General features: G+C 42.7%; 1 protein-coding gene across 2 annotated transcripts in view; it reads right to left on the reverse strand.

The window, feature by feature from the left end:
• The window catches only part of wnk3 (WNK lysine deficient protein kinase 3), a gene marked incomplete at its 5' end in the record, with an annotated part of 55,584 nt that overhangs the window by 26,489 nt on the left and 13,969 nt on the right, over positions 1–15,126 (reverse strand). For both annotated transcript variants that reach the window (XM_080443717.1, XM_080443716.1), the window contains 5 exons: positions 2,040–2,259; positions 2,392–2,480; positions 2,674–2,831; positions 4,057–4,277; positions 4,594–4,766. In XM_080443717.1, coding sequence (XP_080299843.1) covers positions 2,040–2,259; positions 2,392–2,480; positions 2,674–2,831; positions 4,057–4,277; positions 4,594–4,766 — 861 coding nt within the window. The remainder of the gene's footprint in view (positions 1–2,039; positions 2,260–2,391; positions 2,481–2,673; positions 2,832–4,056; positions 4,278–4,593; positions 4,767–15,126) is intronic.

Consider the following 15,126-nt stretch of genomic DNA (forward strand, 5'->3'; position numbering starts at 1 on the left):
GAAAAAAAAAAAATAGGTCCAATCCGGGGATCACACCAACTATAATAACTGTATTTGTTGATGCTTATAACTCAGGGAGCACTAGAGATCTTATAAGTAAACTATACAATGGAATTGTGTCATTGAATAAGGACTCTACGATATATGTGAAACAACGATGGGAAAAAGAACTTGACATTGACATAAGTGATGAAGTATGGTCGGATTCATGGGAAACACAATCAACGACTACTAACTCCCTGACCTGGAGAGACTTTTGCTGGAAAAACCAAATCCGTTTCTTTATCACTCCCAAACAGAAATCTAAACAAACTGGGAACCAGCTGGACTGCTGGAGGGAATGTGGAGATACTATGGTTGACCATGCACATGTCTTTTGGTCTTGTCCTGCAATTCAACCTTTCTGGAAGGAGATAGCAACACTTATCTAAAAAATTCTGGGTTTCAGTATCAATACTACATTTGAATCTTTGTATCTTGGACAAACCCCGGATGGATTGAGTCAGAATGACTCTTATTTGCTTAAGATCCTACTTGCAGCAAGCAAAAAAGCTATTACAAAGAACTGGTTGCAGAAAAACTGCCCTACTATGGGACTATTTGTCAGTATTGTGAGACAATTGCATCTCTTAGAGCAGATGACCTACTCTTTGAGGCTCCAAAAGGAGTTGGGTGAAAAAAGATGGGGGAAATGGCTGGACTATTTAGATAGCGTGCCAGATCTCTGATGATGGCTGGTTGTCCTCCTATGGTATATTGTACTTAAAATCCTGTTAACATGTTTCAATCTTATTACTGGTACCAAATGTTCCCATGACCTCTTTTTATTTTCTCTTGTTCTTTTTTTGTATGTTTTTATTTTTATTTTTACTGATGTTTTTTCTATTGCTTTTTTGTACTATTTGATTTTATGTATGTATGTATGTATGTATGTATGTATGTATGTATGTATGTATGTATGTATGTATGTATGTATGTATGTATGTATGTATGTATGTATGTATGTATGTATGTATGTATGTATGTCTGATAAAACTTCTGAAAATAAAGAGTTTTAAAAAAAAGTACTCAAAAACTATTCTCATGGGTTAAGGTCAAACAGCCAAAGCAGCAAATTATGTCACAGAATGAGAGGGAATTCTGAATGTGAATATCTGACTTTCATATTATAATTTTCTCTCCATCATTCTCTGTACTTCCTCTTTGTCTCTGCCAGACCGAAGGCGTGGCCGAGACAATGTTTTGGACCCTGTCCGTCCGTTCGTCCGTCCGTGTGTCCATCCATCTGTGAAGTGTGAACAGCTAATATCCGGCACCCGATCGACGTGAAAATGTGCACACACACTCCCTGGATGCCAGAGCAGAACCTCTGCCCCAAATTATTCACATCAGCCTGCTATAGCGCCATCAGGAGGCATATTTTTTAATATTACTCCTACAGATTTTGTCCAAACATCACGCAAATCGGTACACATTATCTCTATAGTCATGTTATCAAGATGGATCTGTCCGATTTTTCATATTCCATCCTGATTGGCGAATTACTAAAATTGCTGGACCACAATAACCTACCCGACTCTGAGGAGCACCTTTTCAATTTCTTTATCATTTTCTTTTAACTCTAATATCCTTCTACTCTATTCTCAGGTTTTTCTTCCCTTCATTAGCTTTTTAGATCCATTGTACTTGAATCTTTGACGATCGTGTTAACGCTCAAGACAATAAAACATATTGAGATGAATTGAGAGAGGGGGAGAGGGAAAGCGTGGGTCGACATTATGCATGAATTGGGGCAGAAGGTAATTTGAGTGAATCTAGGTCAGACATGGCTAGGAACACCTGATAAATGAGCTGTGGGATTTAGTCATACATCAACGTTACTGTACTGTGCCTTTCTTTTAGCATTCTGCCTTCCATAAGACAGCAAAGCCTTAAACCCTTTTCCTGAATCTACCCTACCTACCCAGTACAGATGACCACCTTATTTCCCTCAGACCACCTCCTTCCTTTCCCTGAGTCAGTCAGGCCCAATGTCTCACCATCTCGAGCGCCACTTCCTCAGCACTGTCGTTTTCCAGGTCATAGCTGAACTCGATGGCCTCATTGTCCTTGTGCTTGCCCTTCAGCTTCTTGGGCTCCTCCACCCAAATCCGCAGGGCCAGGCAGTCCTGGCACCCCGTGTCCTCCTCTGCCAGCTCCACCCGCACCCCCGTGTCCTCCCCAAAGAAAGCATGGTTCAGGAGGTCCCGGATTGAGAGTCTGCCCCACAAAAAAGAAGACAATAGAAGAAAACACATGAAGCAGAAGCACTGTGATGTTTTATGAGCGCTCTGTCAGCAGGTATCCACAGGATAATACATCATGTTATCACAAGAAAAAAATAATGCTTACCTCTGGGTCTTGTTCTGACGAATGCAGCACTCGATGATCTCTTTAATCTCAGGGTCATTAACTTTATCGAAGCTGGCTGGTTTTATACCCTGCAATGGAAAATTAGGGATTTATTTTAATAGGGTAGGCCTCCTCAAAATCAAAACAGGAAATTAGATCATTACAGTTTGGCAACCACAACCCGATAATGGATATCATCACTGAGGACAATTCTTCCCCTCTTCTTCTACTTCCATGTATTAGGAAAATAATGCAGAGTTCCAGGCAGTGAGGGAGACTCACACTTGTGACTTTGCGGTAGATTTGAGCAGCGTTCTGGCACTCGGAGTAGGGGTATTCTGAAGTGGCCATCTCCAGCATACACATCCCAAAGGCATAGACGTCTACAGACTCATCATAGTGCTCCTCATACATCTCTGGAGCCATGAACTCAGGGGTTCCTGTAAAAAGCAGACAATGAATCACCAGCCAATTACAAAAAAAAAACTAAATATCACTTTGCTGCTCTCTGTATTTGTATTCACTGTAGCATGTCCATGTCAATGTACACTATATAACAAAAAGTCAGTGGACACCCTTTCTAATTAGTATTTGTAATTAGTGCCATTTGTTCCAGCAAATCTTAATGCTACAGCTATCCAGACAATTGTGTGCTTCTAATTTTGCGAAAGGCAAGTTTCCTGTTTCAGAATCCCAAGATGAAGTGCCTGACCTCACTAACGCTCTCATGACCGAATGGAAGCAGCTTTCAGCAGCAATGTTCCAACAAAACAGCAAACTTCCAACTATTAAAAAGCAATCCCAGAATAGTGGAAAATATCATAGTAAGAAATGGGGGACCAATGTACATGACTTGCTTCCTGGTTTGCATTTGGTGTTCCAATTCATTCCAAAGGTGTTTCATAGGGTTACGGTCAGGGATTTGTGCGGGCCAGTCAAGTTCTTCCACATACTATATGACTTTTGGTAATATAGCGTATGAGTGAATGTATTGCATACACTGTACTTTTTTTTTGAAAAAGGCGTTATTTACAGTAAATGCAGACCATCCATTTGCCAGATTCTATTCAGAGCTGATAAGAATCTTCCTAGCGACTGCGACTGTTGTAAATGTACTCAAAGTGCACTGTTCTGGTGGTCTCTCAAAGACAAATATCTAATCTGAGGTCTATATTTACAGTAAGTGCTGCCCATATGGATTTTGGAGAGATTGTTTCAATAATGATCTATACTCCTGGGCAGCTGTGTCCCGAGGCTGTAGGCCAGAGTTCAATACAGTGAAGTATTGAAGTATTGAGTCAATTTTCTGGCGTAAATAATATTATGTCTTGTTATCAGCCTCTATTTGTATACAGCCTGACAGGGACAGAAACTCACAGATTGTAGTTTTTCTTGTGGTTTGACTCAAGTTGCTGCTTTTCAGACCTCTGTTACATTTTGAATACTATAAAAAATATATTGGAATTGGCAACAGAACAAGACTTATTATTTTTTTTTATTAAGAAAAAGTTTTGGATTCTTGGACTCTTATTCAGAAGAGTCCACCTGTTTAAACCCTCTTTCCTATGACTATGACCCAATGATAATTTATTCTTGTTAAAGGAAGTACTGGCAAGAGCAAACTACGAAAGCAGAAAAGTTAAATTGTTGTCAACAGGGGTATACCTATGACACTCTTGGCGAAGGAGGTCCTCATAAGTGTGGCCAGCCCCAGGTCCCCTATCTTTACTGAGCCTGTGGGCCCTGTGATGAAGATGTTGTCACATTTGAGGTCCCTGTGGACAATGGGAGGAGTTCTGGTGTGGAGGAAATGAAGGCCCTTCAAGATCTGTCTGCACCAGCTCCTCAGAACCTTCGGCTTCATTACCTTAAAACGCTTCAGGTAACTGTATGGAGAGAGAAGGAGAATGGTAAATTTTATGTTCAGGTAAGGAAGTAATTGTAATATATCAATGATAAAAATGGGATGAAAAAGTAAATGAGAGAATTAACTGATGAATGCTAATACTGGAACTACATAAAAAGTATAAATATAAATATTTAACTTATTTAACATAACACATTTGACATGCCAATTAAAGGCGTGTGTGTGTGTGTGTGTGTGTGTGTGTGTGTGTGTGTGTGTGTGTGTGTGTGTGTGTGTGTGTGTGTGTGTGTGTGTGTGTGTGTGTGTGTGTGTGTGTGTGTGTGTGTAGCTCTGACGTTTTTAGTGTTCCTGAGGTCATGAGTTCAGTGACCAGGACAATGCACTTCTTGCCACGGAGAACTGACTCCCAGGAGTCGTAGAAGCGGACAATATTGGGGTGCTGGAGTCCTTTCAGCATCTCCGCCTCCTCTTTGAAGCGCTGTTGCTCTGCCTTGGTCAGCTTGCGGTCCTGGAGTACGAGATACAGTATACACTGTTATATATACATATACACACACTGTATACAAGTGTGTGTGTGTGTGTGTGTGTGTGTGTGTGTGTGTGTGTGTGTGTGTGTGTGTGTGTGTGTGTGTGTGTGTGCGTGCGTGCGTGCGTGCGTGCGTGCGTGCGTGCGTGCGTGCGTGCGTGCGTGCGTGCGTGCGTGCGTGCGTGCGTGCGTGCGTGCGTGCGTGCGTGCGTGCGTGCGTGCGTGCGTGCGTGCGTGAGTGTGTGTGTGTGCGTACAAATCAAAAGACACTGCTCTGGGACTCCCTCATATTACCACCAGGCAACTTCACACTACACTCCCCCCACAGCCTCTTGCTAAGTGGCTGGCACTTCACATCTGCTACAGTACCACTAGATGGTGCTAGCAAAACAGGGTTGTGGAAGTGGCGGGACAACACCCAAGCTGAGTTTTATAAAACACATTTTCTGCAGCATCTGCCACAGAGCCGTTGCTCCAGCATGGCGGCTACGATGGATGCTGCAGAAATTCCACTCACTGGCGCACGCAGGCAGGCAGCATCCCATAGGAGCAGGGACAGCAAGTCACTAAGCCCACTGGCAAACAGCCTATTCATATGGAGGAATTAGCCTTACAGAAGCTTCCTGGAAACAGTTGTACGGCACAGCAATTAGCATTTTGCTCTGCAATATAATTTAATTAAGAATGCTGGGGAAAGTTACTTGAAAAATAAATGTATCTATATAATGGTATGTGTTTTCTTGCACAACTCAGTCAATGCTGTGCTAGCAATCAATGACAAGTCACACCTCCCTCAACAGATACACTGTGAATGGGCATCATCATTATCTAAAGTTACATACAAACACACGTGAACTTGATAGTCAAAGGTGTTAACAGTCTTTAAAGAGATCATTTGCGGTATGCATTCTGGTTTTTGGCCTTTTAACCTTTGTTGGACCGTGTGACTTGCTAATCCAGGGCATTGGGCAATGTTGCCCAACAGCTTTAACAAACAACAACACACTTTTACAGATCAAGGCCAAAGTCTTACACACAAGAAACAATTGTTGTGACTTGACCTTTATGTAAAAGGAAACACATTTGTCAAACAACTCTACATGCACTACATCCTTACTTCTTGTAACATATCACAACAACATCCTATACATGTAGCACCTGTGAAGGAGCGGTATCAGGGTTCGAAATACAGGGAGAGCTACGGGGAGCTTGGCTCCCCTGAAAGAGAAATGCGCTCCACAGTAAGCCTGTATTCATGTATATTTCCCAGTATATTTAGGTTCCTGAAATAAATAATAGGCCATTAGTAAGCACTTTTCAAAATGCGTGTTTATTCACACATAGCAAGAACTCTTGGTGTTTGAAGCTGTGGGCATGTTCATGATTGTCATGGGATGCAACTTAGGTCTGGTCTGTTTAACTAAGTAATGCAAACCATATGCCTATCCATTGTGTATTGGCAATTGTATTGTTTCTCAGAGAAAAGTGATTAAAAAAAACATTGCAACTGTGAATAATATTTCTGTTTCTTTAGGCTAAATACTATCTGTATGAATCGAATCAAATCTAATCTGTATTGCCACTGCCAGTATATCTTTGCACATGGGTGGGTGCATTCATGTATGTGCATGAATGTATACAGTACCTTCCCACCCCCCAACGCTGAAAAACAGGACTCCCCCAAAAGCCACGGTGTAATTTGAACACTGAGCGGGATGCATTGCAGTGTCACAAATAGACCTCCCTAAAAATAGCAGTCATCATAACACTGTCTTTCCACTGATCGATTCCATTGATGCTGCGACCCATTGTTTGTTTGGACAAAGTTGTCCAAATGCAAATGATGTACAGCAGATGTTGCCGTGTAAATGAGCTTGATTCTTTTACATACTGGACTTTTCCGATTCATTAAGTTTCCCTAGTAGATTTATTTGCCCTTCTACTCTCCCTCTCTGTCTCTCAGCTTTTGGTACATAATCTTTTCCAAGACCTTTGATCTCTGTCTATACTGGATCCATGTCCTTTTCTGGAAGTATGAGCAGAGAGACCGCCACCTCCCACTCCCCTCTTCTCCTGTATTCCCAGAGACAGAGCATCAACAGGGAGACTGCATGCTCTTCATCGCATGGTTTTGGCTAAAAATAAGTTGCTCGTCCTGGGCCTGCCCCTCGTCTTCTCCTTTCTTGCACTTCACATTCTATGTGCAGGTCTGTTTACATGTCGTGAGTGAATTTGGAAAATGGGTATGCGTGCGTGCGTGCGTGCGTGCGTGCGTGCGTGCGTGCGTGCGTGCGTGCGTGCGTGCGTGCGTGCGTGCAAATGTGTTTGTGTTTTTTTGTTGCCAGGATGTTTAGAAGCATCTCCCTGTATGTGGACTCTGTGTTGAAATGAATGTCTCCTTTTCCTTAATGGAGTGGATTGTTCTTTTAATATAATTGTTTTTTCTTCTGCTCGGTCAAATGCAAAAGAAACTTTATCACTGTACATCTACAGATTTATTTCTTCTTCATATTTTACAAATATCCTAAGAGATATACAGTAGGTACAGATTTTAACCTGCCTCTTTTTGTGCTGTGTTTTTAACTAACCTTATGCCTGTATGAGCTATGGGATATCTGAATTTCCCTTTGGGGATTAATAAAGTATCCATCTATCCATCTATCCATCTATCCATCTATCCATCTATCCATCTATCCATCCATCTATCTTCTAGGTTGTGTGTTGAGTGTCATTTCTCTTGCGTATCTCACTCCAGAGAGTCAGAGCATCACTCACTCTGGAACAGTGTGAGATAGAGTGCTTGTCTGTGAGTCTGTCTACACAGCCTGCTCTCCCCCTTTTCCCTTCACATCTATCTGTATGTGATATTGTCGCTGTCGGCCTGAAACCTTACCTGAGGCGATTCTTAAAAATGTTTTCTAAATCCTAACAGTTTTTTGAAAAAAATCTAAAAAAATGTTTTTCAACATTTAAAAAAAATAGCAGATCTACAAGCTCATAGCGCGGCACTCTGTGCCGCGCTATGGGCTTGTATATCTGCTATTTTTGAATAGCCAAAGAAATCTAAAGTGACACAGATGCGTTCCAGGTCTTAATGGGTTAATGTCCAAAAACACACAAAAACTTTTCAGGAAATAGGAAAAAGAACCATTGGATCCAGTGTAATTATTTAGTCACAAGTTCTTGTTAAGATTTTTCATTGGTTAAATATTTATACAACTCATAGACAGACTTAACCACTTTCAACCTGCCATCCCTATTTTGGGCATGTCATTTATAGGCAACATCGGACGCTGTCTGAGTTATGCCAGGGACACATTTTGTGTGACACACTGATGACGCACACAGAGACTCTCATAGACGGCTAGCCTCTTGCAGAGCCACGCCGGGGAAAAAAACATTAAAATATGAAATAGGGAGATACAAGGTTTCTGCCCGACAGCGACGATATACAGTGTGTATGACATACAGTAAATGTCATATTATGTCATCAGGCATTGAAAGCATAGGCTATATCCGCAAGGAACGGGCCACATTTTTATAACTCTTTTCCAATGCATTTGTTTAACCTGGGAAGTCAATAAACATCGGGGTCAACAAGGTTCAGACAGAGTTTAATCATTACAATCCTTACAGAGAGCTACATGGGCCCATGCTGGACAATGCATGATCAGACATAAACACACTAATGCACCGCCATTTACTCACTCACTACACACGCACACCCATTAAAAAGTACATTAAAACACTTTTTAACGAACAAGAACAAGTGATTTATTTTTGATTACTCATCGATAATGAGTATGAATATTTTCAATAATACAGCTTTAAAAAAAAAATGAAACCATTGTTTTTGTATTTTATCTTATACTGTATAGGATTTGCTGCCTTAAATTGCATAAACTTCTCCTAAGATTACACTACCTAATCATTACTTATGGCCTAGCAGTTATTTAATAACCAAATGAAGGTGGGTATTCAAGAAAACAAAAGTAGGTAAATGTGTGTTAGCCTGGTACAGTATCTGTGGTATGTTCCAAGGCTCCTGTCCAGCTCTCTGGACCCTCTAAATCATTCAGGGTTAGCCTCCCTTACCACATTTAGGAAATTCATAGACAAGAAAATCTCACTAAGGTTTAAGTGGTATATTAAGCACATTGCTTTGAAATAAAGGAAGTAGCTTAGGCCTTCTTCAGCACAACGGACGATGACAAAATCCTAAGGGGAGAACTGGCAAAATCACACATGCACCATGAACTTGCACAGGAAGAAAACATTGAGAGAACAGCCCCTTGACCATCAGCTAAATGGGGAGAACAGCCTCTTGACCATCAGCTAAATGGAAAAGAGAGACCAACAAAGAGACCGATACCGAGGGAGTGAAAAGGGGGCAGCCATGAAGCCATGAAAGAGCCCAGTGAAAGAGGGCTATTGTGCCCTGGCAGGCTGTGGATGCCTTTCTTCCTCTCTGCATTCTGTGAATATGTGAATATGCCAGCCCAAGCCCTAAGTGGAGTAAAACATATGGATGGACTGAAGCCATTCGATCGGCTTACTAGCAGATAAGCAACTGGTGGGAAGCAAAAAAGCCATTATAAAATGTTCATGTAATATGTGCGCTGATTTTGACTAATGATGAAAGCTCCAGAATTTGTTAATGAGTACACCTGAACCACTCTGGTGGTTTGAGTGAGGCCTTCTGCGGGCCAGCCAATCAAACAGATGAACACAATTGTCGCTTTGCACCAAACTTGGGATGAAGGATTTGCACAACAGCATTACCTCCCCTCGGCTTTGTGACGGTTCCCTGTATTATATGTTGTTAGGCATATTTCACTCTTAGGTTATTTGTTTATGGTTTGTGTATTTGCTTTGTACTAATTTCTTCTTCTCATTGGTTCCTAGGATTTGAGGAGCAGTGAGATAATGGCCATCAGCCTAATTGGGGAGCTCACGCCTCTATAAAAGCCTGTCTCCGCAGCTCTCTACCAGTTCTTTTGACTTATGCCCCTCACCCACTATGCACCTCATTCAACATTTATGTTAACCCATGCAACACTCTCACCCACACTCCACAATCCACTCATGCATATACACATTACACTACTAACTTTACTGATTTCCACACCTCATCTGTTTTTTCCTGATCTGTTCAATTGATTTTGATTATCTAATAAATACAAATTTCTTGGTAAACTGCGTCTCCCTGTATTTGTTCCCTGGCACCCCTAGGCCAGGGTCATAACAAAATGGGGGTTCGTCCGGTACATTTTGATTTGTTTGTGCAGTAAGATTGGTGAGTCAAGTGACTTTCCCTTCTGCATTTGTTTGTGCCACGCCGCGGGAGTCAATTGGCCGTTGATTAATGGCTCGTTTGCGCCGTGGTTGTGTGAATGTAGTGACGCCAGGGTTGACGTTCGACCAACAAAAAGAATGAATGGAACTACAGATGGAACAAATTAAGTTGCAAGCCAAGGTGCAAGCTGAGCAGGACAGAGTAAGGCTAGATACGCAATATGCGATTGAAAAAATGAAACAGCAGACTGAACAGGCTAAATTGCAAGTAGAGCAGGCCAGGTTGGATTTGATTAGGGACAGTAAGATTTCAGCTGCGGCACTGTTATCTACAGGACCTGCAGGACAGTCGGCAGGGGGTTTTGATATTAATGGAAATCTGTGTCTGGTGCCCAAGTTTTCTGAGCGTGATCCAGAGGCGTTTTTTGCAATGTTTGAGCGTGTGGCCGATGTGCGTAAATGGCCTGACTCTGCGTGCACGATGATGTTGCAGTGTATCTTAACGGGCAGGGCGCAAGAGGTTGCTGACAGTCCAAAATATTGTCGTGTTAAGGCCGCTACGCTTAAGTCGTGCGAGCTCGTAACGAGCTGTAATATATTCTGGGTGTTTGGTAATGATCTTGAACTTTGGCAAGTGGCAGCCACCAAGTTGGTCTTTCTACATTAAGTGACTTGGCAAACATGCTAACGATGGTGTAGCTGTTTACCTCGACATGTACACTCTGTTTTGGATCAGACACCTGGCAGAGCAGAAGGTTAGGCTCTGGGTTCAGACTCATAAAACACTAGGAGGAATGGACAGGATGTGGTCTAGAAGGTGAGACGCTGGGGGGGGGAGGGAGCAGGGAGGCCCTGAAATAGGAGCCATGACCCCAAATCCACCCCCACCCCACGAATATGGCAAACTTATACTTGGCATACATGAACATTATCATATGCCTTATCATATTTTCTTCCTGCATCTAGGAAGAGGACGGAGTGGGGGTGGGGCAGGGAATCTTCACCTGCAACACAATCAATAGTAGAGGGGATGGGTTGCACGTCGCGGAACAGTGACGAGGAGGTCAGGGCTATTCTCAGCAATGTCGGACGTGCCGTGTACACACGCACGAGCTGGCCTAAGGGTGGCCGTGTGCTGTGACTGTGTAAGCGTTTTAGTGTGTGGGAACGCGAGGTGGCGGATGGCTGGGATTAGATTACTGTAATCTTCAACAGCTCAGACCAACAAGATGGATGTGTTGAAAAGGACAGTATTACACCCTGGATTAGCACCAACGCGGGCTAGTAGGCCAAGTTCATTGTGGACGCTTACATAGTCACTGCCTGTTAGTTGGTCCTCATTAGCTGGGACAGTATTGTGCTGAGTGCATAGCATGGTTTCTCATTACGCAGGAGATTTGTTTAGTTTTTTGTCTGCATTACAGTATCTTTGTCTACAAATGTCTCTTATATAATAAGACAGCTGTGTGTTTGGTTAACTCCGCAATGAATTCCTCAGCTTTGCACTGGTAATGAGTGTCATTTTGATACCATAATGTCTAAGATAGCCAGTTGAGAGACATGACAGGCTTAAGATGAACACCCCAGGAGCTCCTCCAATCAATATTTCATTAGTCTTTAATTGCGCACTTGGGCTTCACTTTATATTAGGGGGATGAAAGCCTTCTGTGGTGTTCATATTACTGGCTGCATACCAAGCATGTAGTGAGGCATGTTTTATGGTATTTTAATAATACGGGGGGTTTGTCACTGCAGAGGGGAGATTGTTGATCACTTGTCTAAAAGGATCCTTAAGAATCACACATTTTAACACATTAACCCATTCAATCCGGAAACGCATCTACAAATGTCTTCTAAATCCTAACAGTTTTCTGAAAAAAGTATGTTGCTATAATATCAGTGGTTCTCAAACCATTTCATGTCAAGGACCCCAAAAATTATATGTATTTGGTCGCGGACCCCCATCTCAAAATATCTTGTTCCAGGGACCCCCAGAAGCAAAGATTTTTGTTACATAATTTTATATATTATAATATATATATTCAAAGATTTGCAAAAAAAAATATGATTTTACAAAAATAGCAGATCTACAAGCTCATAGCGCGGCACAATAGCCAAAGTATAAAATAATGGCTATAGCTAAAATCTTTTAACAATGTGATGATGTACTGTTTATTTAAAGAGAATGTGGTTACTAACCATATGCTATAAGCATTGGTTAGGATATACAGTACCATTGGAGCATTAGCATCTGATCTATCCAACAGGTTCAATCATATCGACGGGCCAGTTCTTGATATTGGGGTGGTATCAGGATTCGTTTTCAAAGCCGTTTGTCAGCAGCCATTCTCGCCACTGTTCTAGCCTGTGTATTGAATTTAGATTTCCCCAGACGTATCAGTACGTACAGTAGGCGGAGATCTCTGGTCGTCTGGCTACGCAAGACTAGTCAATAGTCAATTATAACATGTCGTTGGGTTCACCTGGCCTAACCCAACCGGTGTTTTGTAATCGGAAACAATGAAGTCAAATTCCAATACCTCACATTGTCTCAGAATATCTTACTATTCTCACCCTACAAACATTTCACCTGTTCTTCTCAAGGACAAACAAGAACACTACCACATACACAGTAAACGCACATACAATGTTGGTTTGGCTCACTTTATAATGCATTGACATTCATTTCACATCCCCTTACCCGAACCTTAACCATATCTTAACCCTAACTTACCAACAATAACAGACACATGCCTCAACTTAACCTTAACATATACACACACACCCTAACAGATATTTTTGTCAGGTAATTACCCTAACCTGACTGTATGCCAGGAAAAGACACGCACGCATGCACGCACGCACGCACGCACGCACGCACGCACGCACGCACGCACGCACGCACGCACGCACGCACGCACGCACGCACACACACATACACACACACACACACACACACACACACACACACTTGTATACACAGTGTATATATATAATAGTGTATACTGTGTATACAACCACGTTAGACAGGGTTGCCAACATTAATGGTTGCACGATTGCCCAGAGCAAGTAGAAACTAGAAAAGTGCACACAGATCTCCACCAAGCCTGGGCACCTACTGTACCCAGGGCTATGTCAATCAAGGGGTGCAGCCGCCAGGACACGAGGATGCTGTGGGGGAAATAGGGTTTGTACGGTATAACTGTTAACATTTGTGGTGCCCCCTATGAGCAGAAGTGAAAGCGGTTTTGAAGATGCGCTCTATAGAGGCCCCTTAACATGCATTCCAATTTGGTTATGATTGGATGTTGTATTCATGTCGTTTTTTGGCCCCGCTCGCACATTTTGAAGGCAATTACATGGCAGACAGTAGGTGTATTAAAACCCTGTCATTGTCACATGACTAACAAAACCACTTGTGCCTAATTTGGTGGAAAGAATCAGGTTATACTCAGGAAACTCTGCGCTGTGTGTTTGTAGTAGACTGTATATCAATGCTTAATTTATGCTCTGTCGTACGACAATGTCGCATGTTGAAAATAGTAGATCCACAAGCTCACAATATGTCACATCCGCAACTCGTTGTTCGGCACGCAACACCGTCAAACGACAAAGTATTTAAAATCAGGCTCAAGCTGGCTACCATCTGCAGCTGTAAATAATACAGAGGACTCCAAAGGGGGGTTTGGGTATTGCCTGTTTCTGGGGAGACACAATCACCACATCTCTGAGATGGTATCATAGCAACCTTAGCACTGAAGTCAACTCAGCCCTGAGCTGCTATTACTTATAGGTATTCACTCATTATTACGAGACGGGAAGGTCAGTGCACAGAGGAGGGTAACATAGGGCCTATAAGGTTTGGTTGGTGCATTAACTGGTGGAGACAGCAGGGCTGAAGGTTTGGATTATTTGACCCCATTCCCGTCTATGTCACTTTGAACAGCTCTATTCCACTGTCGCAACCTCCTCCCCGGCCTACTGTACTATAAATGGTGCATTTATATATACTGTACTATGTATGGTCTAGCATTGTATTGGTGTTGACTGATGTTTGCCTGTGTCCATTGATCAGGGGTGAACTCAATTGCTAGAGCTGAGCTGAGCTGAGCTGAGCTGAGCTGAGCTGAGCTGGGCTGGGCTGGGCTGGGCTGGGCTGGGCTGGGCTGGGCTGGGCTGGGCTGGGCTGGGCCAGGCTTGGCCAGTCTGGGAGGACTGGTTTGAACCAGTCGGGTTTCTGCCGCCCGAGTTGTGCTGTCTGTGCAGGGTTTTTGTTTCCAGCCTGACAGGCACCCACTGTAATTAACTCCCTGGATCACTCTGTATACTCACTCACACAGACAAAGCGGCATGGAGGGAGGGAGAGAGCGAGTGAGAGAGAGAGACAGGGAGAGGGTAGACGGGTGGGGGAGGGGGTCAGACATGTAGGATGGCATATGCGCACTCGGGACAGAAACGCATATCAACCACACAGCTGCAGAGACAGTTACATCCAATTACTGTACATCCAGGCCATGCCCAGACTCAGCCATGCAAACTCACACACACGCACACACGAACATTATGCATAGATTAACACGAAAAACATTAATAATAATAATAATAACTTAGATTTTCTAAGTACTCAAAATCACTTCTCATAATAGGGGATCACTGATTACATCCATCACATTGTGATGGATGTTGAAAGTTATGACACAAACAACAGCAAATATGTAATGATACTCTTGCCCTTTCAGTTGAGGAATTCAGAGGAATGTTCTGTAAACTCCTACTACTGTACCTACTCTTTCAAACTGCTTTAGGACAGCTAATCCTCCGTGTGTCAGAGTGGCTTCTCTATCTTCATGGGACACAGAAGGAGAGATACAACTATACTTCTGGCAGCATTCATATGAGAAAGCTGCAAGTACAAGAGCCACTTCTGCACACATTATGCAAATTATACATCCTTATCAAAGCTTGCAAACTGGATGGACTTCATTTGGGGTGGAGGTACTTCTGAACAAGACATTTGGCACTGATCGTTTCAGCGTTTTGCAAGATT

The sequence above is a fragment of the Gymnoscopelus braueri genome, assembly GCF_963280865.1.
Source record: "Gymnoscopelus braueri genome assembly, chromosome: 12".
Lineage (NCBI taxonomy): Eukaryota > Metazoa > Chordata > Actinopteri > Myctophiformes > Myctophidae > Gymnoscopelus > Gymnoscopelus braueri.